The sequence below is a fragment of the Antechinus flavipes genome, chromosome 4 (assembly GCF_016432865.1).
Source record: "Antechinus flavipes isolate AdamAnt ecotype Samford, QLD, Australia chromosome 4, AdamAnt_v2, whole genome shotgun sequence".
Taxonomy (NCBI): domain Eukaryota; kingdom Metazoa; phylum Chordata; class Mammalia; order Dasyuromorphia; family Dasyuridae; genus Antechinus; species Antechinus flavipes.
The window spans coordinates 312513303-312539120 of record NC_067401.1 but is presented as its reverse complement, the minus strand read 5'-3'; the positions used below and the strand labels follow the sequence as shown (position 1 = coordinate 312539120).

General features: G+C 33.1%; 1 protein-coding gene across 1 annotated transcript in view; it reads right to left on the bottom strand.

Moving 5' to 3' along the window:
• Nucleotides 1-25818, bottom strand: part of LAMA2 (laminin subunit alpha 2) — a 770763-nt gene that overhangs the window by 229031 nt on the left and 515914 nt on the right. The window contains exons 18-22 of the mRNA XM_051997719.1: nucleotides 21215-21301; nucleotides 15817-16028; nucleotides 9878-9984; nucleotides 6932-7210; nucleotides 2743-2923 (exon numbers count right to left, since the gene is read on the bottom strand). Of these exons, the coding sequence (XP_051853679.1) occupies nucleotides 2743-2923; nucleotides 6932-7210; nucleotides 9878-9984; nucleotides 15817-16028; nucleotides 21215-21301 (866 nt within the window). The remainder of the gene's footprint in view (nucleotides 1-2742; nucleotides 2924-6931; nucleotides 7211-9877; nucleotides 9985-15816; nucleotides 16029-21214; nucleotides 21302-25818) is intronic.

Here is a 25818-nt window from a genome sequence, read left to right as displayed (position 1 = left end):
GGTTTGCTTCTGATTTTTTTTTGACTACCATATGAAATTGCTCACTCCCTTTCCTCCTTCTTGTTAATACAGCTGAATTGTAAACAACAGGTATAAGACTTGTTCTTTTGAACTTCAGTTTGGTGAATAAAAAACAAAAATGATCTGCATCAGCAAGTGTTTTACAACTCTGCAAGTCTAAAGAAAAAATGCTTTGCCATGAACACTACTTATGCGTGCAAAGTGTTTTAGAGGCTGCATTTACCATCTGCCTTATTTCTGTATAGTTAGCTTGCTTTTTTCTTACAATGTTGGAAGATACAGAACAAACAATAGATTCAGCTTTTCCCATCCCTTTCTCCCAGGGAATATCAAGGTAAAGTTTTGAAGACTTCAAAGCTGTGTAAATGAAGGATTCTATTTCTTGCCTATATGACATTTAGTGTCTTGCTTCTCTTAGGCTAATGGATCCCAGTATAGTCTTCTTTAACAAAATAATTTTTTTTAAAAAGGGGGATTATAATTATTAAAAAAAAACAAGATAATATCTAGCATTTAAATAGTATTTCAAGATTTGCAAAGTACTTTACAAATATGATCTCGTTTTATCTTCAAAATAAAAAAAGGGCCATGAAATTTGGTGGGGTAAGCACAAAAATACAAGTAGCATGGAAAATCTCATTTTATATTCACTTATACAATATGTTGAAGTTGGTCAGGCTTCCTGTAACAAGTAATGCTATAAAACTTTTGAACTCAATAGATTTAAGGTGAGAGATGGCAAATTAACTTTTACAGAGCTAATACTAGTAACATATTATAAAGAAATTATATGTCAACACTGGATTTTAAAAAGTTTGAGAGAGAGCATAAGATTATGGATATAGAGCTTCAAAATGCCTTAGAAGTCATTTAGTCTAATCTCATTTTACAGATGAGGAAACTGAGGAGCAGAGAAATTAAATGGCTTGCCCACAGTCAAACAAGCAGTAAATAATGAAGCATGCATTCAAAATTAGATCCTGGATTCCTTTAGGAATATTCCTTTAGGAATATACCATGATTCAAGTCAGCTTTATGTGTGGAATAAAAAGTGTGGCCTGAAAGAGCAGCTTGTCCAATTCTCTGATTTAGACTCTTTGCTAATTTTGCCTTTAACAAAGTGATTAGCATAACTAACCTTCTAGAAGAATATTAATATTCTCATCTGTATAGTCTATGGCTGGAGGCACTATTGTACAAACAGTAGAAATTTGAATATATATTATGCATTTAAAAATGCAGCTCTATTATTTTTCAAGTTAATATAGTATTAAGTCAAGTAAATTTAATAGTTTTGCCTTAGATTCTCAGGCTTTTCTTTTTTTTTTTTTTTTTTTAGGTCTGTAACAGGCTTTCAAAATTACCTTCTCAAATTCTTTTATATAGGAGGAAATAGACCCAGAAAATCTAGGACTTGCATAGTTAGTAAATCCAATTAACTTGCAAGTCAAATAAGAAATGGTCAAAATTTGAATATAGGATTTTCTGACCCTTTCCAATATTTCACACTGCCTTTGTTATAATGGATATTGTTTTTCAGTTATGCTTATCCCTTGGTGTTCCCATTTGGGGTTTTCTTGACAAAGAAACTGGAGTGATTTGTCATTTCTCTCTCCAGCTCATTTTATAGATAAAGAAATTGAGGTAGACAGTGTTAAATAACTTGCCAAAGTTTACATAGTTAGTGTCTGAGGCTGAATTTGAATTCAGAAAGATGAGTTTTCCTGATTCCAAGCCTGGTGCTCTATCTCTAATGTACCACTTGGCTGTCCCCAATATAATGGATAGAATGATTCCACTGTAATGCGTAGATGAGAATAATTTCTAATTGAAATCTTAGTTCCTATGTAAATGGGTGAGTTTAAAGAGTTTGAGGATTTCTGGGAACATTTGATTCTCTTAAGCATGTGAAACATTTAGTCCTACAGTCTTTGAATTAGAAGCCCCCAAATAATTGCTGGTTGTAATATTTTTGAATATCTGAATATTAATAAATTACAAAAATATTACAACCAGCAATTATTTGGGGGGGTTCTAATTCAATTTAATGATTTGAATAACACATTTATTCTATGTATGAAGAAAATAAAATGATTTTAAATCTCTCTTCATATATATAAAACTATCTATAGGATAATGGAAATATGTGTAACTAATATATAAAATGCATATGAAATGATAATAATTCATTTCTGTAGTGCTTTAAACTTTATATAATTTATAATATAAATTGGCAAAAGTAAATGATAGTCTGGACCAACAAGTTATTGGTTGCAAATCCTAAATTAGTGATGTCTAAATTAGGGGCATTTTGCTATTCTTTGATATTTTTTCACTATTGTGTTTTTTTCATAGGCAAGAAGCAAGCAATTCCTTAAGCCCTTACTATGTGCCAGGCACTGTGTTAATTTCTGAGAATATAAATTCAAGCAGAAAGAAAGACAGTTCCTATACTCAAGAAGCTTTCATAATAGAGAGACTGGGAGAATCAGGAGTACAGCCTGGAGAGGAATGAATACCTGGGTGACCTGGGCTTGCTCCTCAAGCTTCCTATCATTTCACCCTAGCAATCAGTTCCTCCCAATTATTGGAAATCATGTCTCAATAGCAATCTTCCCTCCTTTGTTGCTTCTTTCTAGGATGCTGAAAATAAAAAGGCAGCTTTTTCTTTCCCCTCAAAATCTTAAATAATGAGATGAAAGGGAATAGCTGTTTACTTACGAGTGCAACCTCCCTCCTGAAAGTTAAAAAAGCCATGAGCACATCGGTCACATTTCTTTCCTGCTACTCCAGGTTGGCACCAACACTGCCCACTCTCTTCACAATCAAAAGACTTGGATCCAAAGGAATTGCAATTGCAAGGAACACAGCCCTGGGAAGATTGTAGGCCAAAGGTTTGAGGCTGTTATGGAAAGAAAAGGAAAACCAGTTAAGGACAAATAAGCCAAAATCACAACAGCTAAACAAAGTATGCAGGTGGGAACAGAAAGAATTGTGGACTGTAGGTTTCTCTCTTTTATGCTATTTCGATGACAGCTAGACTGTTATTAAAGTTAATAGACATTTCCTCCATAGCAGAGGAGAAAAACTATTAAACTGAAGTCACATCAGAAGTGAGGGCAGCACTGGGGCAATATTTTGAGGTCTGTAACATTTTAACTAGCCTTTTCCCACATGTCCCAAGGTCACAGCAATGATCTGTCCAAAAGATGGAAGCCATGGGTGACTTTCAGTTTTAATTAAAACCTCCCTTGTTCATAGTTTCATTTTTTAAAGTTTATTTAACTTCTTTCAGGTCCTGGATTATAGATTTGCAAAAAGTGTTATAGATGTTTTTGATATTTTTTTAAAAAATGGTTTCAGAAAAATTGGAAAATAAAATTTTTCTCTCCTTCTTTCCTGGACTGATATTTCTTCTACTCCATTCTATCTATAATATGTAACCAAAAAGAGAGAGAAACTTTTAGTCATCAATTTAGGAACTGTATCATGATACAGTGGAAAGGGTGCTATATTTGGAGTCAGAGAGAGGATCCAGGTGTAAATACTGCTTGCTGGAAATTACTGGTGTGGCCTTCAAGACATTTAATCTCTCTAGGCCCCAGTTCCCCAATCTGTCAAATAAGAAGATCTGAATTAAATGGCTTCTAAGACCCCTTCTAATTCTAAATCTACAATCCATTGATGTATAAACTAACTCAGCACTGGTATCCACACTTACAAAATGAAACAGATCATTCTCAAGTTTATTTGATTGCACAATAATTGTTTAAATGTAGCCAATAATAATTTTTGGTTTTGAAATCCAATCTGCTTCAAATACTGTGACAAAAATAGCGATTTTGTCTTCTATCACAATAAACAGTCTTATATTTCCAGGCATAATCAGGGTCCAGCTGACATTGGGATCATTAGATGAAATATTTGCAAAAAATGAGTGGGATGGGAAGTCAGTAGGATTATTTACTAAATTCACTTTATTTGCAGTTAGGGACATGTTTGATGAAATGTCTTGGGAAATATGTGCACATCAAAGTCTAAATCATAAATTACTTGATATTCTTCCCAGAGTTGGTTATTGATGAAAGCTCTATAAGGATATGCTAAAGAAAGAAATTTTCATTTTCATAGATTATCCAATACAAGTTATTTCTTTGAGGAAAACAATCTTTTGCATTCATAACTCTAGCCTGCTGTCTTACAAATATGTGCTATTAGTCATAAATAGACTGAATGAAGATAAAGACAGCTAACACCCTCCATTATTACTATTAGAAAAACTCAAAGCATTTTCACTAAAGACTGCCATGTTTGCATGTGAAGGTCAGCTTTCTCTTATCCCAGTTCTGTTGGGTGTAGAGATTAAAACATAATAAAGTAATTGAAAATAACTCCAATGTAATATTAGACTCGGTGATCTTCTCTATCCTTTTTTTTTTCATGAAAAGAAACTTCAGAAGTGAACTGTATAACTCTCAAAGATTTTTTTGTTACTAAGATAATTTTCATTATTATATTCATTATGTTGATAATAAAATTGGGAAAACACAAATTGGGGAACACAAAATTAATTTTCTTGAAACTTAAGATGCTTTCAAGTTTTGCCACAAGTAAGAGTAAGGCATTATTTTTTTTTTAAATTTCTACTTACTATGAATTTTTTCTCTTTCCATTTCTAATTTTTTTGAAAATTCTCATTAAAAAAAACAAAAACAAATAGCTATTGATGTTAACAAGAGAAAAAATAGGGTAAAAGAGGATCTTATGTGACAATTTGATATTGTTTAGCTTAAACAAGAAATAGAATAAAGAGTGGTATCCTACTTTTAAAATGAAAGAAAGCACCTAGAGATTTGTAGGAAATATTTTATAAGAAAATCAACAGGAAATTGCCAACATAGAATTAAAAAAGGTATCAAATCAAGTTTCTACAGAGTAAGGATTATCCAAATTCAGTAATTACATTTCTAATTGCAATTGCCACAGTCAAAGATTACTTTCAAAGGTTAAGAAAAGCACACTCAGAAAATAAACATGAATAACAAAGATCTCAGGCCAGACATTTAGATTAATGCATTGAAGCCAACCAAGCAGAGTCTAAAGCTCAGCTCTCAATAAGAACTTTGATAGGTTCTCATAAATTCTATTTATAAAAGTGAAAACTAGGGGAAAAATTGTCTAAAAGAATGAAACAGAGCTTTGCACAGAAGGAAGGAGAGGAGAAAAGAGACCATGGAATGCATTACTTTCTTATGATTTCTTGTGTTTCAAAGAGTATTTTTATCTAAGAAATGATACTGTGTTTTAAAAGAACCATAATTTCTGGTGTAAAATTTTTTGAAATTTTTTATTTTATAAGTGAAAATGGAACAATTCTTAGATTTAAAAGAATTAGTGACTTTCTCATACCTTCTTTAATTTTTTTTTCTGTCTATATAGTCAAATATCCAAATAAAAATTCGGTATAAATACCTGGATACTATATCTATGTGATATAAACATTTACATATCTAAAATATCTGGGCAATTGACTGAATACATTTTTTTAGATGGTTGGTAAAGAGAAGTTATTTTCTATTGAAACTAATAGTTTTCTTCTTCCTTCTCTCCATTCTAAAAAGTTGTTGCTTTTGGGTTGTATTTGCAAGTCTGTATGCTTGCATTGGTACTTAAGACAATTATACAAGAATGACACACTGGGTTCCAGAGAGATTTTATTTTAAAGCCTGACATCAGAATTAGATCTTTAAAAAGATTGATAAGACCAGCAATGAGACTTGAGGGAATTGCCCAGAAAACTTGATTGTGTCTTTTCTAAATTTTGTTTAAAAAGATATTAGCAAAAAGATTGTCCTTCTGAACCCATAAAAACAAATCTTGATGAAATAGTAATTAATAATAAGTCAAAAGGGACACCCTACCCCATGTTTTCTTGCTTTCTTGAACTGAGCCTTCCATTGTATTTTAAGCTGATTTAGTTGAGTAGCTAATAATAACATTGGTAAAATTTATTTAGGCATGTGAATACTTTAATTTTGCAAATTACAACCTTTAATGCCATAGTTGATGTGTTTTATGAATCTGCTCTTCTGCCTTTCCTTTTCTCACCCCCCTTCTTCTCCTGCACTTTTTGATATCCATTGAGGCCCTTTTAGGTTGGCAGGAGAGCCAGAGTTTAGGCACAGCCTTTGAGAATTAAAGGTCATGATATACCACAATGAGGTATTAGAGTAGGCAACACATAGTTTTTAAGCACTTAGTATTTGGCAAGTTATCATGCTAAGCAGTCAGGATATAAAAGGAAAAAAAAAATCCTCAAGGAGTTCATTTAATAGGGTTCCAGCCTATATAGTTGGGGGCAATGGGAAGATCTAGACAAGCTATTCTATTAACATTTTATATTGGAAAAAGTCCTTTCAGCAAGGGTTAGCAGGGTAGATAGTGAAGGTTAGCAGGTTAGATAGTGAAGGCTTTCTGGAAAACTGAAATTTAGCTGATTCTTTAAGAAGGATAGAGATTCCAAAAGATGATGTGCCAGAGAAAAAGGATATAGTCATAAGTGATCACCTTTGTGAATATATAGAGGCAGAAACATCTCTTTTACTCTAGAGACAATGAAATAATGAAAAGCTTTCCCGCAGGGAAATGGGGTGCTCCAAGTTGGGCCTTAGAAAGATACATTTCAAAAACTGAAGCTCTCAGCCAATTTAGATCTGCATTTACAATGTGCAGACTTGACAGTCTTGATTTAGGATAATGCAATAAAGTCATGTCCAAAAACCAACAATCAGTATTAAGTGTCTCTTATGTGCCAGGTACTGTGCTAGGCACACAAAGACCAAAAATGTCAGCAATAGCACACAGAAAAGTCCATGCTGAGACACGTTCCATGCAGTGCCTCTGGGATTACCAGTGATTGGGGTCTATAGGCCCCCCGAGGGCACCCACTTGCACTGACAGAACCCCATCTTGGAGGAGGAAGAGGAGGAGGAGGACCTTGTAGTTGTTGGGTTATCCATGGCTTCTCTTCCTGTTTATGCACCTGCCTGCTGAGTTCACACTTTTTACCTATAAATTCTGATTTACAGACACATCTTCCAGTTCTGTCGCAATGAGGTGACACAGAGCCAAGAGGGTTGCAGTCACAAAATACACAGAATTGCTTCTCTGAGTCCCACTGCAACTGGGCCTTTCAGAGCCCAAGACAAAAGAAAATGTGAAACAGAAAGTATAAGACAGTATGCAAGAGTTTGAATACAATGTTGCTCTCACTTATTCCTAAATGCAGGATGTTGACACTAAAGAAGTACCTTCTACTGAATGGGAATATGTCTGTACACACACACACACACACACACACACACACACACACATACACATTTGTGGACAAGATCTATGAGTTTGCTGAAGGAGGCAAGGAAGACCTTATTTCAAGGTCATGAATGCAGAACCATAGCTACTCCGAAAGCTATAATTTTGGAGAATTGCATAGGATCTTGAGAAATGGCTTGTGCAGGATCACACTGTCAGTTTGTGTCAGAGGCAGACCCTGAAACAAGGTTTTCCTGATACTCATTCTTCTTTCTCTATATTATTCCAAATTGCCTCCTAGTATTCATAAGGACTAAGTGGGAAAGTGATATAGCTGGAACACAAGTTGCAGAAATAGATTTGCATGTTCCAAGTGAATATCTGTGGGATTCAGCTAAAAATGGCTGGCTAATGAGACCAGGGGGCAGCTAGATGGCCCAGTGAATAGAGTGCTGGGCATGGAGTCAGGAAGAGTCATCTTTCTAAGTTCAAATCTGACTTTGGACATTTACTAGTTGTGTGAACCTGGGCAAGTAACTTCATTCTTTTTGCCTCAGTCTCCTTATTTGTAAAATGAATTGGAGAAGGGAATGGCAAACCCTCCAGGATCTTTGCCAAGAAAATTCCAGAGAGTGTCATGAAGAGTCAACCATAAGAAGAATGACAACAAAAAAATGAAAGCAGAGTTAAGTGCTTAGATTCTCTTTATCCCTGGGTTATAGAGCTTACTGTTATCTTGACTACCTGCCTTGTAAATGAATTCTATCAGCTCTAACAAATGGGATGGACCCAGCATGGAAGAATCAGCGCAAAGCTTCATCTCCGGGAAATTCTCCAAGTGTACACTCTGCTGATTGTGATAGGGTTCGTAGAATCCCATTCACACAAGATTGACAGCTAATTTTCATTAAAAATCTCATTTTTGTATGATTCTTTTAAAAAATATACTTTAGTAAATGTCAAAGCTGTTTTCAAGTTCAAAACATTAGCTGGAAATATGTTTAAAATGACAAAACTAGAGGTATTTTGTTAAAATCAAAGGCTATTTAACTGTGCCAGGAATATAAGGATAACAAAGTGTTTTACTTTGTACTGAATAAGATCCTCTCTGAGCTTTGCCTGTGGTGAGAATTTCCTCAAAGAGCCATAAAATTGCTCATACTAAATATGAATGGTTTATATTCTTTACTGCAGGGGCATCTGAATTACAGCAAATAATATACATTTCTATTGACACTGAAGTATATACTAATAGCCAAATGTTAATTTGCCATAAATTTTGTTAATTACTCCAAATATTTCATTGACCTTATATATGTAGGTAAATACTTTTTTATTGTAGTAAGTTTATTTTTAATACATACTGCTTTGTGAATCATGCTGGGAGAGAAAAAATTAGACCAAAAGGAAAAAAAAAATCATGGGAGAGAGAAAAACCAGAAAAAAGCATGTGTTGATTTATATTCTGTCTCCTTCTTTTCCTGGATGCAGATGGCATTTTCTGTCCGAAGTCTATTGGGATTGCTTTGGATCACTGAAACTACTGAGAAGAACCAAGCCTTTCATAGGTGATCATTGCACATTCTTGCCATTATTGTGTATATTATATTCCTGGTTATGCTTGTTTCGCTCAGCATCAATTCATGTAAATCTTTCCAAGCCTTTCTAAAATCTGCTTGTTCATCATTTTTTATAGAACAATAATATTCCATTACCTTCATGCATAACAACTTGTTCAGCTATTCCCCAATTGAGGGGCATCCACTCCTTTTCTAATTCTTTGCTACCACAAAGAGAGTTGCCACAAACATTTTTGCACATGTGGGTCCTATCCCTTCCTTTTTATTTCCTTGGGATACAGACCTAGTAATGGCACTGTTGGTCAAAAGGTATTTACAATTATATAATCCTTTGGGTTCCAGATTGCTCTCCAGAATGGTGAGATCATTTCACAACACCACTAACAATATATTAGTGTCCCAGTTTTCCCATGTCCTCTCCAACATTTATCATTATCTTTTCCTGTCATCTTAGCCAATCTGAGAGGTGTGAGATGGTACCTCAGTTGTTTTAATTTGCATTTCTCTAATTAATAGTGATTTAGAACTTTTTTTCATAAAACTATAAATGGCTTTAATTTTATCTGAAAATTGTTCTTATCCTTTGACTATTTATCAATTGGGGAATAGATAAATAATTTCTAAATCCTCCCTTGAATATGTATACTTTTTCTTTTGGTCTGGACCTATGATTTTATCTTAGTAGGGACTCTCAGAGTAAAATTACCTCTAACAATCTAAACTAACAATTTTTAGCTTTAGGGAAGTATCGAGGATATTCAGAAATTAAGTGACTTACCTGTAGTCACACAACTAAGATGTGTTAGAGGCAGTATATTTGAACCAAGGACTACTGGTCTCCAATGCTATCCACACTATCTCATTCTTGTTCTCTTTTATATATTAGAATACATTTTGTACCTCTGAAACTCCTTATAGATTTCGAAATAAAGAAAATAAAAAGACAGGAAGAGTTTATTCCTTACCTGACACTCATCACAACGAAGTCCTTGGACATTAGGTTTGCATTCACATTGCCCAGTCTGTATATGGCAAATCTCTGAGAATGAGCCATTGAGATTACAGCGACATGCTACAAAGGGAAAAAGAAATTCTTCATTCAGATCCCCCAGCATGGGTATTCCCTACCGAATTGCTTTCCCCCTTACACTCTTTTGAAAAGTCCTACAACATCTCAGAAACAATTGGGATTAGCCAGGTGAGAGGAAGACGGACCACAACCAGAGACATCCTCCTGCTTCTTGCCCTTTCCCTATTGCCCAAGAGGTTGATTGCTAAAAAGTTTTGGTTGGGATGCAAATCAACATTATTCTGATCTTAATTCATTCCTTCTGATTCCTTGATTCTCCTGGCACTATTATATTATTCATTTTTACAACCTAAGACCTTTCCATCTGTATCATCACTGAACCCTTAAGGTTAACTTACATTGGAAAATGTACATAAAGCATTTTGAAAATCTGAAAGCATAGCATGAATTATTATTGATAAATCAAACAATATATTATTTGACCAGCTATATTAGTTGGTAATCTCTGTGCATTACTCACCCTATATCCCTACTGTAAAGCTTTGTTACAGAAGACATCAAAATAGTTTTTTCCAGAAATCTCTGCCTTTCTAAATCATGTCTACGATTAAGGCCTAGTTCAAAAGGGCTATGAAGTCTTCCTTGATCTCCCAGCAAGAAATCTCCCTGATAAATTCTCCTAGCATTATGACTTATATAGTGTCCTAAAAATATCAGTGCAATTTTAAGCTTTAATATTTTAAATAACTCTTTTAAGTTTAATAAATAATTTATTTTTGAATTTGGTTATTTAATATTTTCCCCAGCTACATTCAAAACAATTTTTTACATTTGTTTTTTAAGATTTTTGAGTTCTAGTTTCTCTCCCTTATCCTCACCCACAATGAAGAAACCAGTTATGTAAAACATTTCCAAAGAAGTTAAATTATGAAAGAAAACATAGATCTCTCAACATAATGAAAATAAAAACCCTCAAAAAAATTAAGTTAAAAAGAAAGAGAGAAAGATAGACAAAGAGAATGCTTCAGTCTGTATTCAGATGCAATCAGTTCCTTCTTTGGGTATGGATAGGATTTTTTCTCATAAGTCCTTCAGAGTAGTTGTGGATGATTGTATTACTGAGAATAACAAAGTCATTTACAGCTGACCTTCCCAGAACATTGCTATTATTTTTGTATATAGTATATTTCACTTTGTTCATTGAGGACTTTCCAGGTGTGTTTTTTTCCCCTGAGAGCATCCTGCTTTTTATTCCCCAGAGAATGATAATATTCTATCACAAATACATACAGTTTATTGAGTCATTCCCCAATTGATGGACATTGTCTCAGTTTCCAAAGTTTTTTTGCCTTGAACTGTTATGCATATTTTTGGTACCTACAAGTCATTTTTCTTCTTTTTGTTTGTTTTTTTTTCCAATTTTTTTTTTTTTTTTAGTATTCATGCTTAGTAGTGTGTTGTTAGGTGGATATGCATGAATTTATAGCCCTTTGGGCAATAGAGCATATCTTTTGATCATTTATCAATTGGGGCATGGGTTTTATTTTTTATAAATTTGACTCAGTTCCCTCTGTTTGAGAAATGAAGCCTTATCAGAGAAACTTGATTAGAAAAAAAAATTTACAATTACTATTGCTAATTATATTTCTTTTCATTTATTCTCTCTCTTCTTTCATGCTGTCTCTCCTGAAAGGTGTTTTGCTACTGACTACTCCCTTCCTCAGTATGCCCTCTCTTTTATCCCCCTCCCCTCTTCTCATATCCCATCCCCCTCCTATTTTCCTGCAGAATAACATAAATTTCTATACCTCTATTAAATATGTATGTTATTTTTTATTTGAGTTACTTCTGATGAGAATAAGGTATACTTATAAATTTAAAATTTTTTTTAAAAAGAGAATAAGATATACTCACTCACCCTTTCTTTCCCCTCTTCCCTTCCATTGTAAAAGCTTTTTCTTGTCTCTTTTTTATGGTAGATAATAGCCAGCATATTTCTCTCACTCCTTAATTTAATCATTAAAAATATATTATCCCTTCATATTCAACTCACACCCATGCTCTCTGTCTATATATACTCATTCTGACTGCTATAATAATGAGAATATTCTAATGATACAAGTATCATCCTCCCATGTAACAATGTAAATAGATAAATGTTATTGAGTCCCTTATGATATCATTTTCTTGGTTATCTCCTTATGATTCTCCAGAGTCCTGTATTTGAAAATCATATTTTCCATTCTGCTTTGGTCTTTTCCTCACAAATTTTTGAAAATCCTTTGTTTCATTGAATGACCATCTTTTTTCTGAAGAATTAAACTGTTTTGCAGGGTAGGTTATTCTTGGTTGCAATCCTAACTCCATTGCTCTTTGGAAGTCATATTCCAAGCTCTCCAGTCTTTAAGATAGAAGGTGCTATATTTTGTATTATCCTGATTGTGGTTCCACTATGCTGGAATTGTTTCTTTCTGGATGCTTGCAATATTTTCTCCTTGACCTTTAGTTCTAAATTTGGTAATAATATTCCTGAGCATTTTCATTTTGGGATCTCTTTCAGGAGATGATCAGTGAATTCTTTCAATTTCTATTTTACCTTCTGGTTTTAGAATATCAGGACAATTCTCTTTAATAATTTCTTGAAAGATGATGTCCAGACTCTTTTTTTTTTTATCATGACTTTCAGATAGACCAATAATTGTTAAACTGTCTCTCCTGGAACTATTTTCTAGATCAGTTTTTTTTTTTTTTTCCAATGAGATAGTTCACATTTTCTTCTATTTTTTTTATTTTTTGTCTTTGCTTTATTGTATCTTTATTTCTCATAAAGTCACTATCTTCTATTTGCTCAATTATATTTTTTAAGGAATTATTTTCCTTAATGATCTTGTGTACCTCCTTTTCCAATTGGCCAATTTTGCTTTTTAAGGCATTATTCTCCTCATTAGCTTTTTGTATTTCCTTTTACATCTCTCTTAATTTTTTTTCCTAATTTTTCCTTTATCTCTTTTATTTGATTTTCTCTTTTGAGCTTTTCCATGACCTGAGCCCAATTCTTAATTTTTTTTGTAAGAACTTTGACTTTATCATCTTCTAAGTATATGTTTTGATCTTCCTTGTCACCATAATAACTTTCAATGGTCAGAAACTTTTTTTTGTTGTCTGCTCATTTTTCTGACTTCTAATTCTTTGTTAAAGTAGGGCTCTATTTCTAGTGGGGAGGATGCACTGTCCCAAACTTCAAGGATTGTGTGCAGCTGTTTTCAGAGATCCTGCTAAGAATCTTATCATGAGCACTCTTTTCTGCCCTAGATCTGTTACATATGTCCCTATCCCGCTGTAGTTGTAAGATCCCAGCTGAGGCTCTGCTGATTGAGACTGTGTTGGGATTGCACATCAGATTCCCATCCCATTGCCAAGACTCGGTCCATTGACCTTCCTTCAGAGCCCTCCCTGAGGTCCCAGGTTGACAGGTCCAGAAACCTGCAGCACTGCTACTGATTCAGAGGTTGACCTGGCCTGGCTCTGAGTCTGTGTCTGTGTCAACAGCAATAATTATGCCATTTTTATTCTCTAGACTTTCTAATGTTGTGCCTTTCTATAAAATAGTAAAGTATATCAGAATATGTAATACTCTGAAACAGGGAATAATCTTTTATTTCCCTGGAACTTTCTTTGTACAATGTTACCTATGACTATACAAAGGAATATTCTTCTTTATTCTAGCTCCCATTGTTCAGTGGGGTGAAAGATAAGGTAAAGTCAGGCTCTACCAAAAGCTAATAAATGCTCGACAACTTTTGCCTTTACTTTTACTCTGGCTTTGAACATTGGCCTTTGAAGATAGTTATGGGCTAAGAAGAATCAGAACTTTAAAACTATCAGTGAATTTGGAAGCTACCAAATCCAATCTTTTTAATTTTACAGATGATAAAACCCAGTATTAGAGAAAGATTAAGTGATTTCCTTGAGGTAATACTAAAAACCCATGGAACACATGGGATTAGAACCCAATTCTTCTAAATACTAGTTCAGTCTACCAAATTGAAATTGTGGCAAGGAAAGGTTTTCTCTTGGCAATGACCTACGTTATATTAGTGTATTTTATTCATTTCTATTAAACATTTTGCTTCTCACTTGAGAATTCATTATTAGTATGAATTCTTACAATGAATTCCCCTTGTCTTATTTCCCATAAATTTGACATGACATTTTATAACAAATCCCTTTATTTAATTAATTCAGAATAATCTTTTAAGTGTAATACTTAACTCCAGATGTTTTAGATAACAACCATGTAACTTTTGAAATCAGAAATATTAAAGAGACATTATAGCAGCAGTTGTCATAATAAAGTTTACAAACAAATGAGAATCAAGTTGTTTAAAGAAAAAGTAAAATTCTCTAAAAGTAAAGCTTAATAGGGAATAAGCCTCATAGTTTTCACTTACCTTATTTTAATCTCAATTTCCTCATATATAAAATGGGGATTAAAAAAAAGTATCTACTTCCCAGAATTGTTGGGAAGATCAAATCAGATAATGTAAGTGTATGATACAGTGCCTGGTGCAGAGTACTAAATACATGTTCGTTATTATTAGTAATAATAATAATATCCATTATGAAACATTTGGTTTTTGCTGTTGTGTTTTGCTTTTATTGCTTATGAGAGAAAGCTAACTGCAAATACTAAGTACTTATAAAATAGTACACCAAACAATAGACTCCGATTGTCATAAAAACCTGATGTTCACCTCTAAACAGACAGAGAGGAAAAGAGGCTTCTTATTAGATTGCTTTCCTTGCTACTGTTTGGATGCTTATAGGAGAGTGATCACTAGGTGGCGGTGCAGCAACATACTCTAACATTTACAACGGTTTCCATATTAGTGTGCTCTCTATGACCCAACTGGAGAATTTGTAATGTTCTTTTCTATATGATTAATTTGGAGATGCTTTGGGGCTACTACCATATGTATCTGCCTTCTGATTATGATGGCAGCTGCAAATTGAGAATGATTTCATTAAATGATAATGTGCTTCTCTAAAAAGGATGATTGTATTTACCTAAACAAGACCCTTCTTGCAAATATTATATATTACTTCTGGATTCTATACTTCTTGTGATTTTCATATGTATATATTATATTTATTGTGATTTTCATATATATTATATTTATTGTGATTTTCATATATATATATATATATATATAATATATAAATGATAAGGTCATATTAACAAGAATTTTTGCCCATAAAATACCTGGATAGATGACAAATAAGCTAGTATTTGTAAATTTATGACTAAACATGTAATACGCATTTGGATAGAATATTGGTAAAGTCACATACAACCTTTTGTTCATAATTCTAAGACATAGGACAAGCTAAGATATAGGTCTGTCATTTTAATGAAGAACCTATGCTTTGTTCAAAGTATCAGAATATTAAGATATTGATTGGATTTGGGGTCTCAGTGCTAAATTTCAAGGTCATGAAATTCATACTTTTAATAATTTGGAACATGATCATTTCTTAGAAGATAAATGATGTAAACCTGCTCACTGAATACAAATCATGCATTTCAAGTAAATTATTACAATTGACAAAAGAAGCAAACCTGGAACCTACTGAATTAATTTGCTCATGCTTGTCCCAATGATATTCAATACACATAGCATTTAAGAATGCCTCAATTAAGAAGCAAAACCAGCAACAGAACAAAAATTACCAAAAGGTTTTTTTTAGCTATAACCTTAAATATCTGTATTACATATACATTTTCCTGCTCTTCAATCTTTATTCAGAAACTGATCAGCTGCTTTAAGATATAATACATCAATATGTCAGGAGCAACAATGGTTCTGGACTTACGCTGACAGTTCTTTGCATCAACTGCATCTCCAAAATATCCATCAGCACAGCGCTCACAATAGCGGCCTGTTGTACCTGGCTTACATATCAGACAAGAGCCAGACAAGCTGTCACAGCTTCCTGGGATGGAGAAGTCAAGGTTGTCATTGCATTGGCATGGCTGACATGATCCTCCAGGTACAGAAGGTTGTCCAAAATAGCCTTCTGCACACCTAAGGCAAAAGATTCAATCTGTCAGAATTCTTTGAGACTCATAAAACCCCATCAGCCAAAGTGTTTACACATTTGTCATGATACTAATCTCTCAGGATAATAGGATGCTCTTTCAAGTATTTTTTCTCCTCCTCCCTAAAAGCAAGTTTCCTTTATTCTTTATTCTTTTAAAATTTGTAACTGCAGTGTAGATACTAGATGATATCCTGGCAGTTCCACTGGTAATTAGATTTCAGCAGGGGGAAAAAAATCCCCCAAACCTTGACACCTGTGTTGAAGACGAGACAAAAGCATAATAAGAAATCTGTCTAGTGGTTCTCCTGAGGAATTCAAGTCCAGGTTGGAAAGCCTTTGTATTACAACAAATCATATGTAGCTCCTGAACTGGTTGCTTTTCTACACTAATATACAAGGCTCATCCTCTTTTTTCCCCCCAAGCATGAACTTATCAAAATTCAAGTTAAAAATATAGATATAAAACTTTTGGGATTACCTAAAATAAAAAGTATAATCAGGAATATATTGATAATTAGTAGGAATGGACTGAGGGATGGGGAGGAGATCATGAATATCTATGCATATATATGTGTCTCTATGTCTGTGCATCTTCCCTTCTAGGGAAATTATTTGTTGAAGACAGTTCTGAGTCTGTATGGGATACTGGTGAAGTGGAATGGCACAGGTGCCAGAAGGTATTATTAGATACATTTTAATAATTTAGAAATCCATATGGATAGATTATAGACTTTCCTTATTTCTTTTCTTTTTAAGAGTGTGCTCTTCTTGACCCAATAATGATAAAAATCAGAAGATTTTTTTAAGACACCAATGATCTTATTAAATTACAGTAATATATTTTCCCTGGTCAAAGCACTCTATAAAGTTTGCTATTTAATGTGGCAGATTACCAGTGTCTATTTAAAAAATGTTATATAGACAGGATCCATTTATATTCTGGTCTGCTTTCCCTTTCATTACATTTATTCATACTTCATACTTGTTCATGCTTTCAGATTGAGGGAGAAGAGAAGTTGGGAGAAGAAAGAGGAAATAGAAATAATAGGAAATATAAAGGGTTCTGTTTTGGGGCAATGCAGATACCCATATCATCCCTTGAGATTGTAGAATACTCAAAAATATAAGGGGGAATGATGAAGAAAATAATTTCCTACAAATAATACATTGTTTTTAAAGTAAGTTCAGACACAAATATAATAGCTACTATACAATAAGATTAGAAGCTCTCTATTTTCAGGAAAAGAGATAGCTACATTTTTATTTGAGAAAATAGCCCTGTCAAACTAAATTTATGAAAATTTAATGAGCACAACAGACTTGAATGACCTTATAAGCAGATTTGTACTTACCAACTCTAATATTATCATACTCCAAAAAATAAATTCAAAGAGAAAAGCTAATTTTATGCAAGTATTGTCCATAGACCATTGCCACCAACAAATATCTTTACTTCTTTTTAAAAATGGTTAATATAATCTAAAATGGAGTATGTAAACTATCATTTTTTATACATTGAACTTCCTCATTCATAAAATGCTGTGAGGATCAAATGAAATAATATAGCTTATAAACTTTGAAACTTTATCATTGGATAACTAGAAAAGCAACAATTAAGTACTTCCTATGCACTAAGCATTGGAGATGCAAATACAAATGTGAAACATTCTGTTTTCAAGAAACTTGCATTTTTTAATAGAGAAGATAATTCTAAGATAGTAGTTCCTCATACCCATAAAATATCAAAAATGGCAAGTAGAAGTATAGAGCTGTGTACCACATAAAAATTCCCAGTGTCAGAGATGGAAGGGATCTGGAGAGGAGGGTGAATGGAGTGAGGTTTCTTTTTCTCTTTTTGTATTATTGTTGTTATCATCCCTTTAGAAGAAGGCATTTAATCAAAACACCAAGAAGGTCCAAATGAATTGTCACCCACATTTTTCTTGCTTTGTTTGACATTTGGAATTTATCATTACATCCACATAGCTTTATACTTCATTTTGTTTACTATAAATAAATGGATTTTGCTCCAGTACAATAAGGATATATCAAAGATAATTATTACAGTCAACTAAAACCCATTACTTTCAGTTCACTTCCCTCAAAATGACTTACTGCCCTCTAGAGAGATGACATTATTTAACAAGGCCTGGGAATTCTTCTTAACACAGGTACCAATTAATATAGTGCAAATTTCTTCCACAATAGGAGAAAACTCATTCCAGGGAGAAAATGGCCATAATTAAACAGATTAATATGTAAGTCAGAAGCAGCACCTATGCCTTCCAGAGGGTTTTGTTGTATGACATTTAAGCAAAAATTATGAATAGACATGATAGTTAATTCATATCACAGTTCAGTGAAAAAAAAATCTATTCACTACTGACACATTTTAGAAGACTTTTTATTAGCTGTCTTACAGTATTCTTGAAGTTATACAAAAAATTTCAAATAGAACAGAAAAATGCTTCTATGATCGGTGAACAAGATACTGTTTATCATATAAGTCTTCTCTTAATAACAGTACCTAATTTTGTGATCTGTTTAGATCTAATTAGGTAACAGGAGTATAAATCACAGTCTTTTAAAAAATTCTAAAATTTTAAATCTGTACTTTCTTAAAACAACACATAATCAAGAATTCTTCATATTCAAGGCAGAGTAAGGAAATTCCAAGTGAAGACTAGGATTTAGGGCTGGAATTGCACGGATTAGTCAACTACTATTGGTTCCTTCCACATTGTTTTCCTATAATTACATTGGAAAATATTTGAGAAGAGGATAATGAAAAGTAGAACATAAGATAGACTAAATCAATTTCTTTCATTAGCAAAAGAGGAAGTTGATGTTCATCATCATGAGACACTATCCAGGGAAAGGGGAAGAGGATATATGGAATTGAAATACTTTAGTAAAAAAGAATTTTAGAGAATATTTAGAGAGCATTGGGTCCAGCACATAGTAGGTGCTAAATATACTATTTATTCCCTTCTCTCCTTTGCCACACTCCTCATTACATAGTGAGTAAACAAACCCAAAGAGTTTGTCTGATTTACCAAAGATCCCACAATAATTTGTTAAAAATCTACTGCCCATGTGGACAATCCAGAGACAATTAAATATTAACCTCAAGTCTTTTGGTTGAGGTAAAATGAAAAATACCTATATGGGCTTCTCTGTGCTGGTCTACATGTACAGTGAGAAAATTCCCAAAACTATTTTACCTATATCTTTTAGTTAGACCAGTAAGCATCATGTTGCTCTACATTATATTATAATTCCATCATGTGGGCTGCCATGTAAATGGCTGTCACTGTTAGCTCAATTCTGTAATAAACTTGCTTCAAAAACTACCCAGATCCAAAGTTTACCATGATTCTTATTTCCTAATTGCTACCCCTTCCACTCATCTCTGGCATCTACACTAAGTTCAAATATGTAATAGGAAAGCAAGTTCATCTTGCTGCCCCTACTTGAGAAAAGATGGCTTTTCTGTTCATTTAGCTAAGATGAACTTTACCCAAAGTAGCAAATATTAAGACCCATGGTATCCCCTTGCTACAATTGTTCTTGTTTCTTGTTATTGAGATTATGATTATTTTTTTAACATGTTACTTAGTTGCACTATCATAAGTTTATTTTTAATTTTTCAAAAAGTCACATTAGTTTCTCTTTGGAATTCTAGGTCCCTTTTCTACATAGTTCAAAAGAATGACATGGTGACAGTTTAAAAATTTTTCTTTCAGGTTTTAAGAATGTTCCTCATTGACAGAGAAATTAATATGAAAGAGTAAGAAAAACCTGGCAGGGTGTTGGATCATTTAAAGGAGCATATTTAATGGTGCAAAGGAACAGATGAAATATCATCTTCCAAATGCTTAAAAAAAAGTGAGGGGGCGTGGTGGAATAGTCACAATTTTGATATAAACTACTTCTGGCAAGACAATTACCTATTCATTTGTAAAAGGAAGAAATACTCATATCCTTCACTTTTGTTGTTTATTTGACTTTTATGGTTATTGACTTACATTTTTTTCATGTATATCACTTCAATTCAAATCTAATTTACTCTAATTCTGGCTTCTAATTTGAAATGACTAATTTACAGAATATGCCAGCTCTCAAACTCACACTTGTTGCTTTGCCAGGAAATATCCAGGGCCTTGCATTAACCAATTTTTATTGGTGTGCTACCTGACTGATTTATTCCTACAATTATTAACTTCAGTGACCTTAGCTGAAATAGTGACAACAATTTCCAAGGCAGACAGAAAAAGATAGGCAAAAATAGCTCTCGGGAAGATTAGTTCTGGTGATGATGGGTAAAAGCAGGTGAACAGCTATCTACTTCCAGAAAGCAAAGCAAAGAAGTCTATTTCAATTATGATGATCTGGACAGAGAAGTGGTACTTGGTAATTTACCAAAGGCAAGAAGATAATTTATAGACAGACCTTTCTCCTTGTGATTTTTTTTCTCCTTCATAGTGGATTTTAATAGAAAGGGATCATAGAAAATTATATCTAAGTCACCACTGGAAAAATAATTACTGAAAGTTTTGATCAAAGAATCAAAGAACTTTAGTTCTACTGAAGAAAGTTTACATCAGTCAGAATTAAAATGTTGTCTTGAGAATAGAACAACATAGAAATCAGATGAAAAATTACATTTTTGATATCTACTAATTTGTTTTAACAAAACAAATCAGTAATAGTAAGTCATAGATTATTTGATGAACTGGGCTCTAAACTTTCAAGTCATTTTAAGAACAGAAAAACTAATTACGAAAGATAAAAATGTATGGATGGAGGCTACAAGATGAATATTAAAATATGTTACTTCAACTTGGGAAATACTTTCTAGATACAATAGGTTAATGCATAACCGTTAAGAACAAAACATTAATCAACTACTGTTTGAGAAAATGGAGATTTATAGAGCAATTTACAGGGTATATTCAGGGTACAATTTATACAGGGTATAAATAAACAAAAAGTGTACTGCATTTATTTGACAGGTGTGAGGAGGAGCTTAATTTCATTTCATTGAACATTGCTAAAGTTTTTTTTTTTTTTAACTTTTACTGAGGAGTACAAAGAATGGCAATATCTGTTGTTTTTTAAAATCCCCAAGGTAGAAATCACTCTGAAAGTCATTGTGGTACTTGCTTACCTCTCACAGCGTGGTCCTGTGTACCCGACAGGGCATTCATCACATATCAGTTCCTGACTCCAATCTAAGTGGCACGTTGGACTGAAGCTATGTTGTTGTAGTTGTTGTTGGGTGAGAACAAGGACAAAGAAGAAACAGAGAGACAAAATCATTAGTGGCAGAGTTTTCATCCCTCTTCCCATGGGACAACAGGGGATGGGCAGGTCATCCTGGGCTCACAGACAGAGATTAGAGTCTAGCCAATAGAGGATGAAATGGTATTGCTATTTCGGCAGACACGAATATAGCTCAGTGGAGGGCAGTATCCTTGTGACATGTTATTATGTGACTAGACTTAGCTGAGTTTGTGATCACCAAAAACAAGCAAGAATGTACAGCTGCCTTTTTTTGGATGCTCAAGACCTGGAAAAACATAAGGCCAGATTTTTCTCATTAGATAAATCCATTTGAACACAAAATGGTGCAGCTTGATTTATTAGATATTTTGGACAACTCCCTCTTTGTGATATTTGGGGGTTGGAAGTTGTCTCTCATACTAGCATTGCACATATGTTGCCTGTGTATGTGGAGGTAAAAATATTCACAAATGCATTTTTATAATGTGCATTCAGTACTAGGAAATATTTTAAGAAAAATTAAGGGTATATTTCTGCTTTAACTTTTAATAAATTGAATACTGGAAAGAAAGCAAGTAAGATTTCTTCCATCTCCTTTTCTCTTAATTAGATTTATTCATTTTTTAATATGATAGGACAATTCAATAATGACTACATAGACTAATGGCCTAAAGAAATGACTTAAACTCAGAACTAAATTTTAATCTTAGTTTTGCCTCTGATTCTTTGGATGAACTTAAATAACATCTTAATGAACTAAATAACATTGGAATATTTCTATTCCAATTACTAATAATATTTCAAAGATAATATTTGGATTTTCTCCTAAAGCAATGTTGCTATGTTTAAATCATGCAATTTTTAGCTAAAATAAAATATTGTATAAGGTTTAAATAATTAAAGGGGAAGAAGACTAATTATCTTTAAAAGACAGTTCAGGATAAAAAAAATCACAAAAATAGGAGAGAGAAGAAACAGGAAGAGGTGTGCAGACTATTAACTAGAAACTTTAAATGCTACTAAAAAGTTATACAAGCTTCATTAACAATAGTAAACAGCAGTCCTGAATAATGAAAATGTGGGTGTTTTAATGGACCTATGATATCAGTGAAAGTATTTATTCTGCAATGGCACAGAATACATTCTACACTTTCTTATCTATAATTTCCCATACATCCTCTACAAGGCTCCATTCAGTGAGTTATTTTCTCTAGATCTATAGCATTTGAATGAGTACAAATGAAGCATACAGATTTTTCATTAGTAATTTTCCACTCCCATTATATGACTGATTCTTTTCCTTTTCAATCTTTTGCCTGCACATTTACCTGCACAATTCTTTATTGGTGATATACTGAAGTTTACTTAGACTCACCATGTACTTTCAGTGACATGAACATTTAATTATTTGTATATTGTGATATTACTGCTTCAGAGTTATATATAGCACTACCAGGAATCTATTGGTATTAAAAAAGATGACTCTTCATTGTAGAGAAAACAGTTAAGGCTACTAAAAGTATTGATGAATTTCTAAAGACAATTCACCTCACCTGTCATTTCCCATCAATTATTGTTTTATTTCATCAGTTCTCTACAGAACCTGTCCAAGATATATACTGATGCACCCACTGAATGGGATGTCCATCAAATTGCTTATCACAATCTAGATAATAGGCATTCTTCATTACTTGGTTTTCCTGTGTAAGTAGTTAGGTAAAATATTTTGGAATAATTAGGAATAATTAGGAAAAAATATTTGGAATAATTCATTTAGGGAGCTATAGCAATGTTCTGGGGCTAGGTGCAGTCAGCACAGTGTCATCTGCAAATAGGAACATTTTGAAGATCTGACATCTATCAAGAATCACTCTTCCACTTGTATTCTGCTGTTTGGATGTTTTTCATGACAATGGCAAAGAATTTTCATTGATATGTATTTCCCTGTTTTATTTATCATTTGCTATTTATGAGTAATCATTGAATAAATTTAACCTCAATTGAATCTCTCAAGGAAGTTTATATGACTTTAAAATGTACATATAGGATACCTTGCTGGAAAAGAGCCTTTAAGGTGAAGTTTTGTTCACACCAATTAATTTTTTTTTCAAAAACTAATAAGCTCAGTGTGATGTTGCCTTCTTTCTACCTTTCAGTTAGTTGTATGACTGTAAAGATATGCTCTGCACCTAGTTATATAGTTTGCAAAATACTGCTTTCCCTTTCTTGTACCTTCATCAAAGATGTTCTTTTGGTATGTTCCATATTTTATTGCTCTTTTGTAAAGTGACTCTGTGCTGTGTTTCATTATGAAAATACTTCCTACCTATACTTGTGAAAAGTAAATTAAAATTTTGGGGGGATTGGATCTTTCCTATGCCATATTATCACATAGCCATCTTGAATTTAGTATGAGGCATAGTTCAAAATGTTGGTCTTAATATGATTTTTGTTGGATCACTTCCCACTTTTCTCAGCAGTCTTTAACAAATAGGAAGTTCTTTCCTAAGTAAAATGTGTTTCCCATTGATCAAACATGAAGTTGAGTTCCATTGTTTCTGATTCTCCCCAGATTGCACTGATCTATTTTTTCTATTCATTTAGCCAACAGCAAATAATTTTAAAGACAGTTGTTTTATAATAGTTTGAGGCTTGAAGTACTATTATCTCTTCATCCTTAACCATTATTTTCCCCTTTTAGCTCTTTTGTTTCTCCAAATAAATAGCTAGAAGAATATTTAATACTTGAGGCCAGACTGTGCTAACATAATACAAATGATAATTCTTCTAAAGTTAATTTGCAGTTTGAATGCAAGACAAATCAAACTATCAAAGCAATACTTTGCAGAACTCAACAAAACAATAACAAAAGTCTTTAAAGAAATGGTCTATGCTAAGTATCAGTTTTCTCTTCTGTAATATGGGGAAATATCACAGAATCTAGAAATAAAAGACCTCAGAAGCCATGTATTTCAACCCATACTGGATAGAAATCTATATCATGAGTGACTATTAGAATCCAAAAGTGGTGACATCACTGTTAATTACAGAGAAAATAATTATTATAATCTTGAAAAATTGATTACATTTTCCATATGTATATGTACTCTTTCTATTTTCACCCTTAACTACTTTGGGGATGATATGATTTAATTGGATTTCCCATCATTCTTTCTTTAAATTTTTTTGTTCTTTCATTGCAACTTGCTAATTTAGGAGATGGTACTGCTTATAATCTTCCATCAATCACCTGCATATGATTTAATAGCCAAATTGATATTTTAGATCAATATTCCCTGAGTTATAAAGTCTTTACTTGATAAGAATAACATTTTTTTTGATGATAGTTTCTTCTGAGATGTTTTGTGTGTATGTGTATGCATGTGCTATTCTTAATTTTTTTGACTCAACAGCATGTTTAAATAGATTATATTGGAGTTATTCTAATTGGAAACCATATCTTTTTCTCATTTTTATTCTTCTAATTTGGTATTGATTTTAATATTTACTTTGACAAGTTAATTGTCAAATTGTGAACAGCTGACTTAGGAATCTCAGTACTAACTAGTCACTTCCTGTTTAAGTTAGAATTCATTTCATTTTTGTGATGCCAATGGAGTATCACTATATCTGGCACTTCCTGTCCATCTTCTTGAAGATAGTTCCACTTTTATGTAGAGATGCGACTTGACAAAGGCTTTTGTAGATGCAGTGACCTTTGTCTACACTGAAGACTCAGGAAATAAAAGTCTTCTCATAAAGAATCTTGATACTCTCAATGATTCAACATTAAAATGGATATAGTTTTATTCATAGAAATGATATTAAAGGATATATACTATCCTCTGCTTTGCTGATGTACCCTAAGGACAATTGGAATGATCTATCTGAACTACAGTTGAAACCTCTTTTATAATTAGCTCCCCATTAGAATGCGATTTCCTTGCGAGAAGAGACCTTACTTTTTTATTTTTATCTTCAACACTTAACACAGTGCTTAGTAACTGATTAATAATTGATTTTTCATTCATTTATTTAGCTTCCACACAGTCTAAAACTCTTCAGGCTCTTTAATTTCTTTCTTGTGGGTCATATCAATCAATAAACATTTATTAAGTACCTACTACATGCTTGACACTGTGCTCAGTATTGGGGATTAAAAAAAAAAAAGCAAAAGACAGTCTCTACTTCAAAGAGTTTGCAGTCTAATAGGGGAGACAATAATGCTCTACACACATATACACAAAGCAAGCAAAATGTACAGGGTAAATAGAGAATAATTAATAGAAGAAAAATACTGGGATTAATGGGGATTGGGGAAAACTTTCTGTAGAAGGAAGGATTTTAATTGGAATTTAGGGAAAGCCTGGGAGATCACTACGTGGAACAGAGGGAGAGCATTTCCAGGCATGAAGGACAACCAGAGTAAATGCTCAGAGAGAAGAGATGTACTCTCTTGTTCACAAAACAACCTGGGAGACTAGTGAC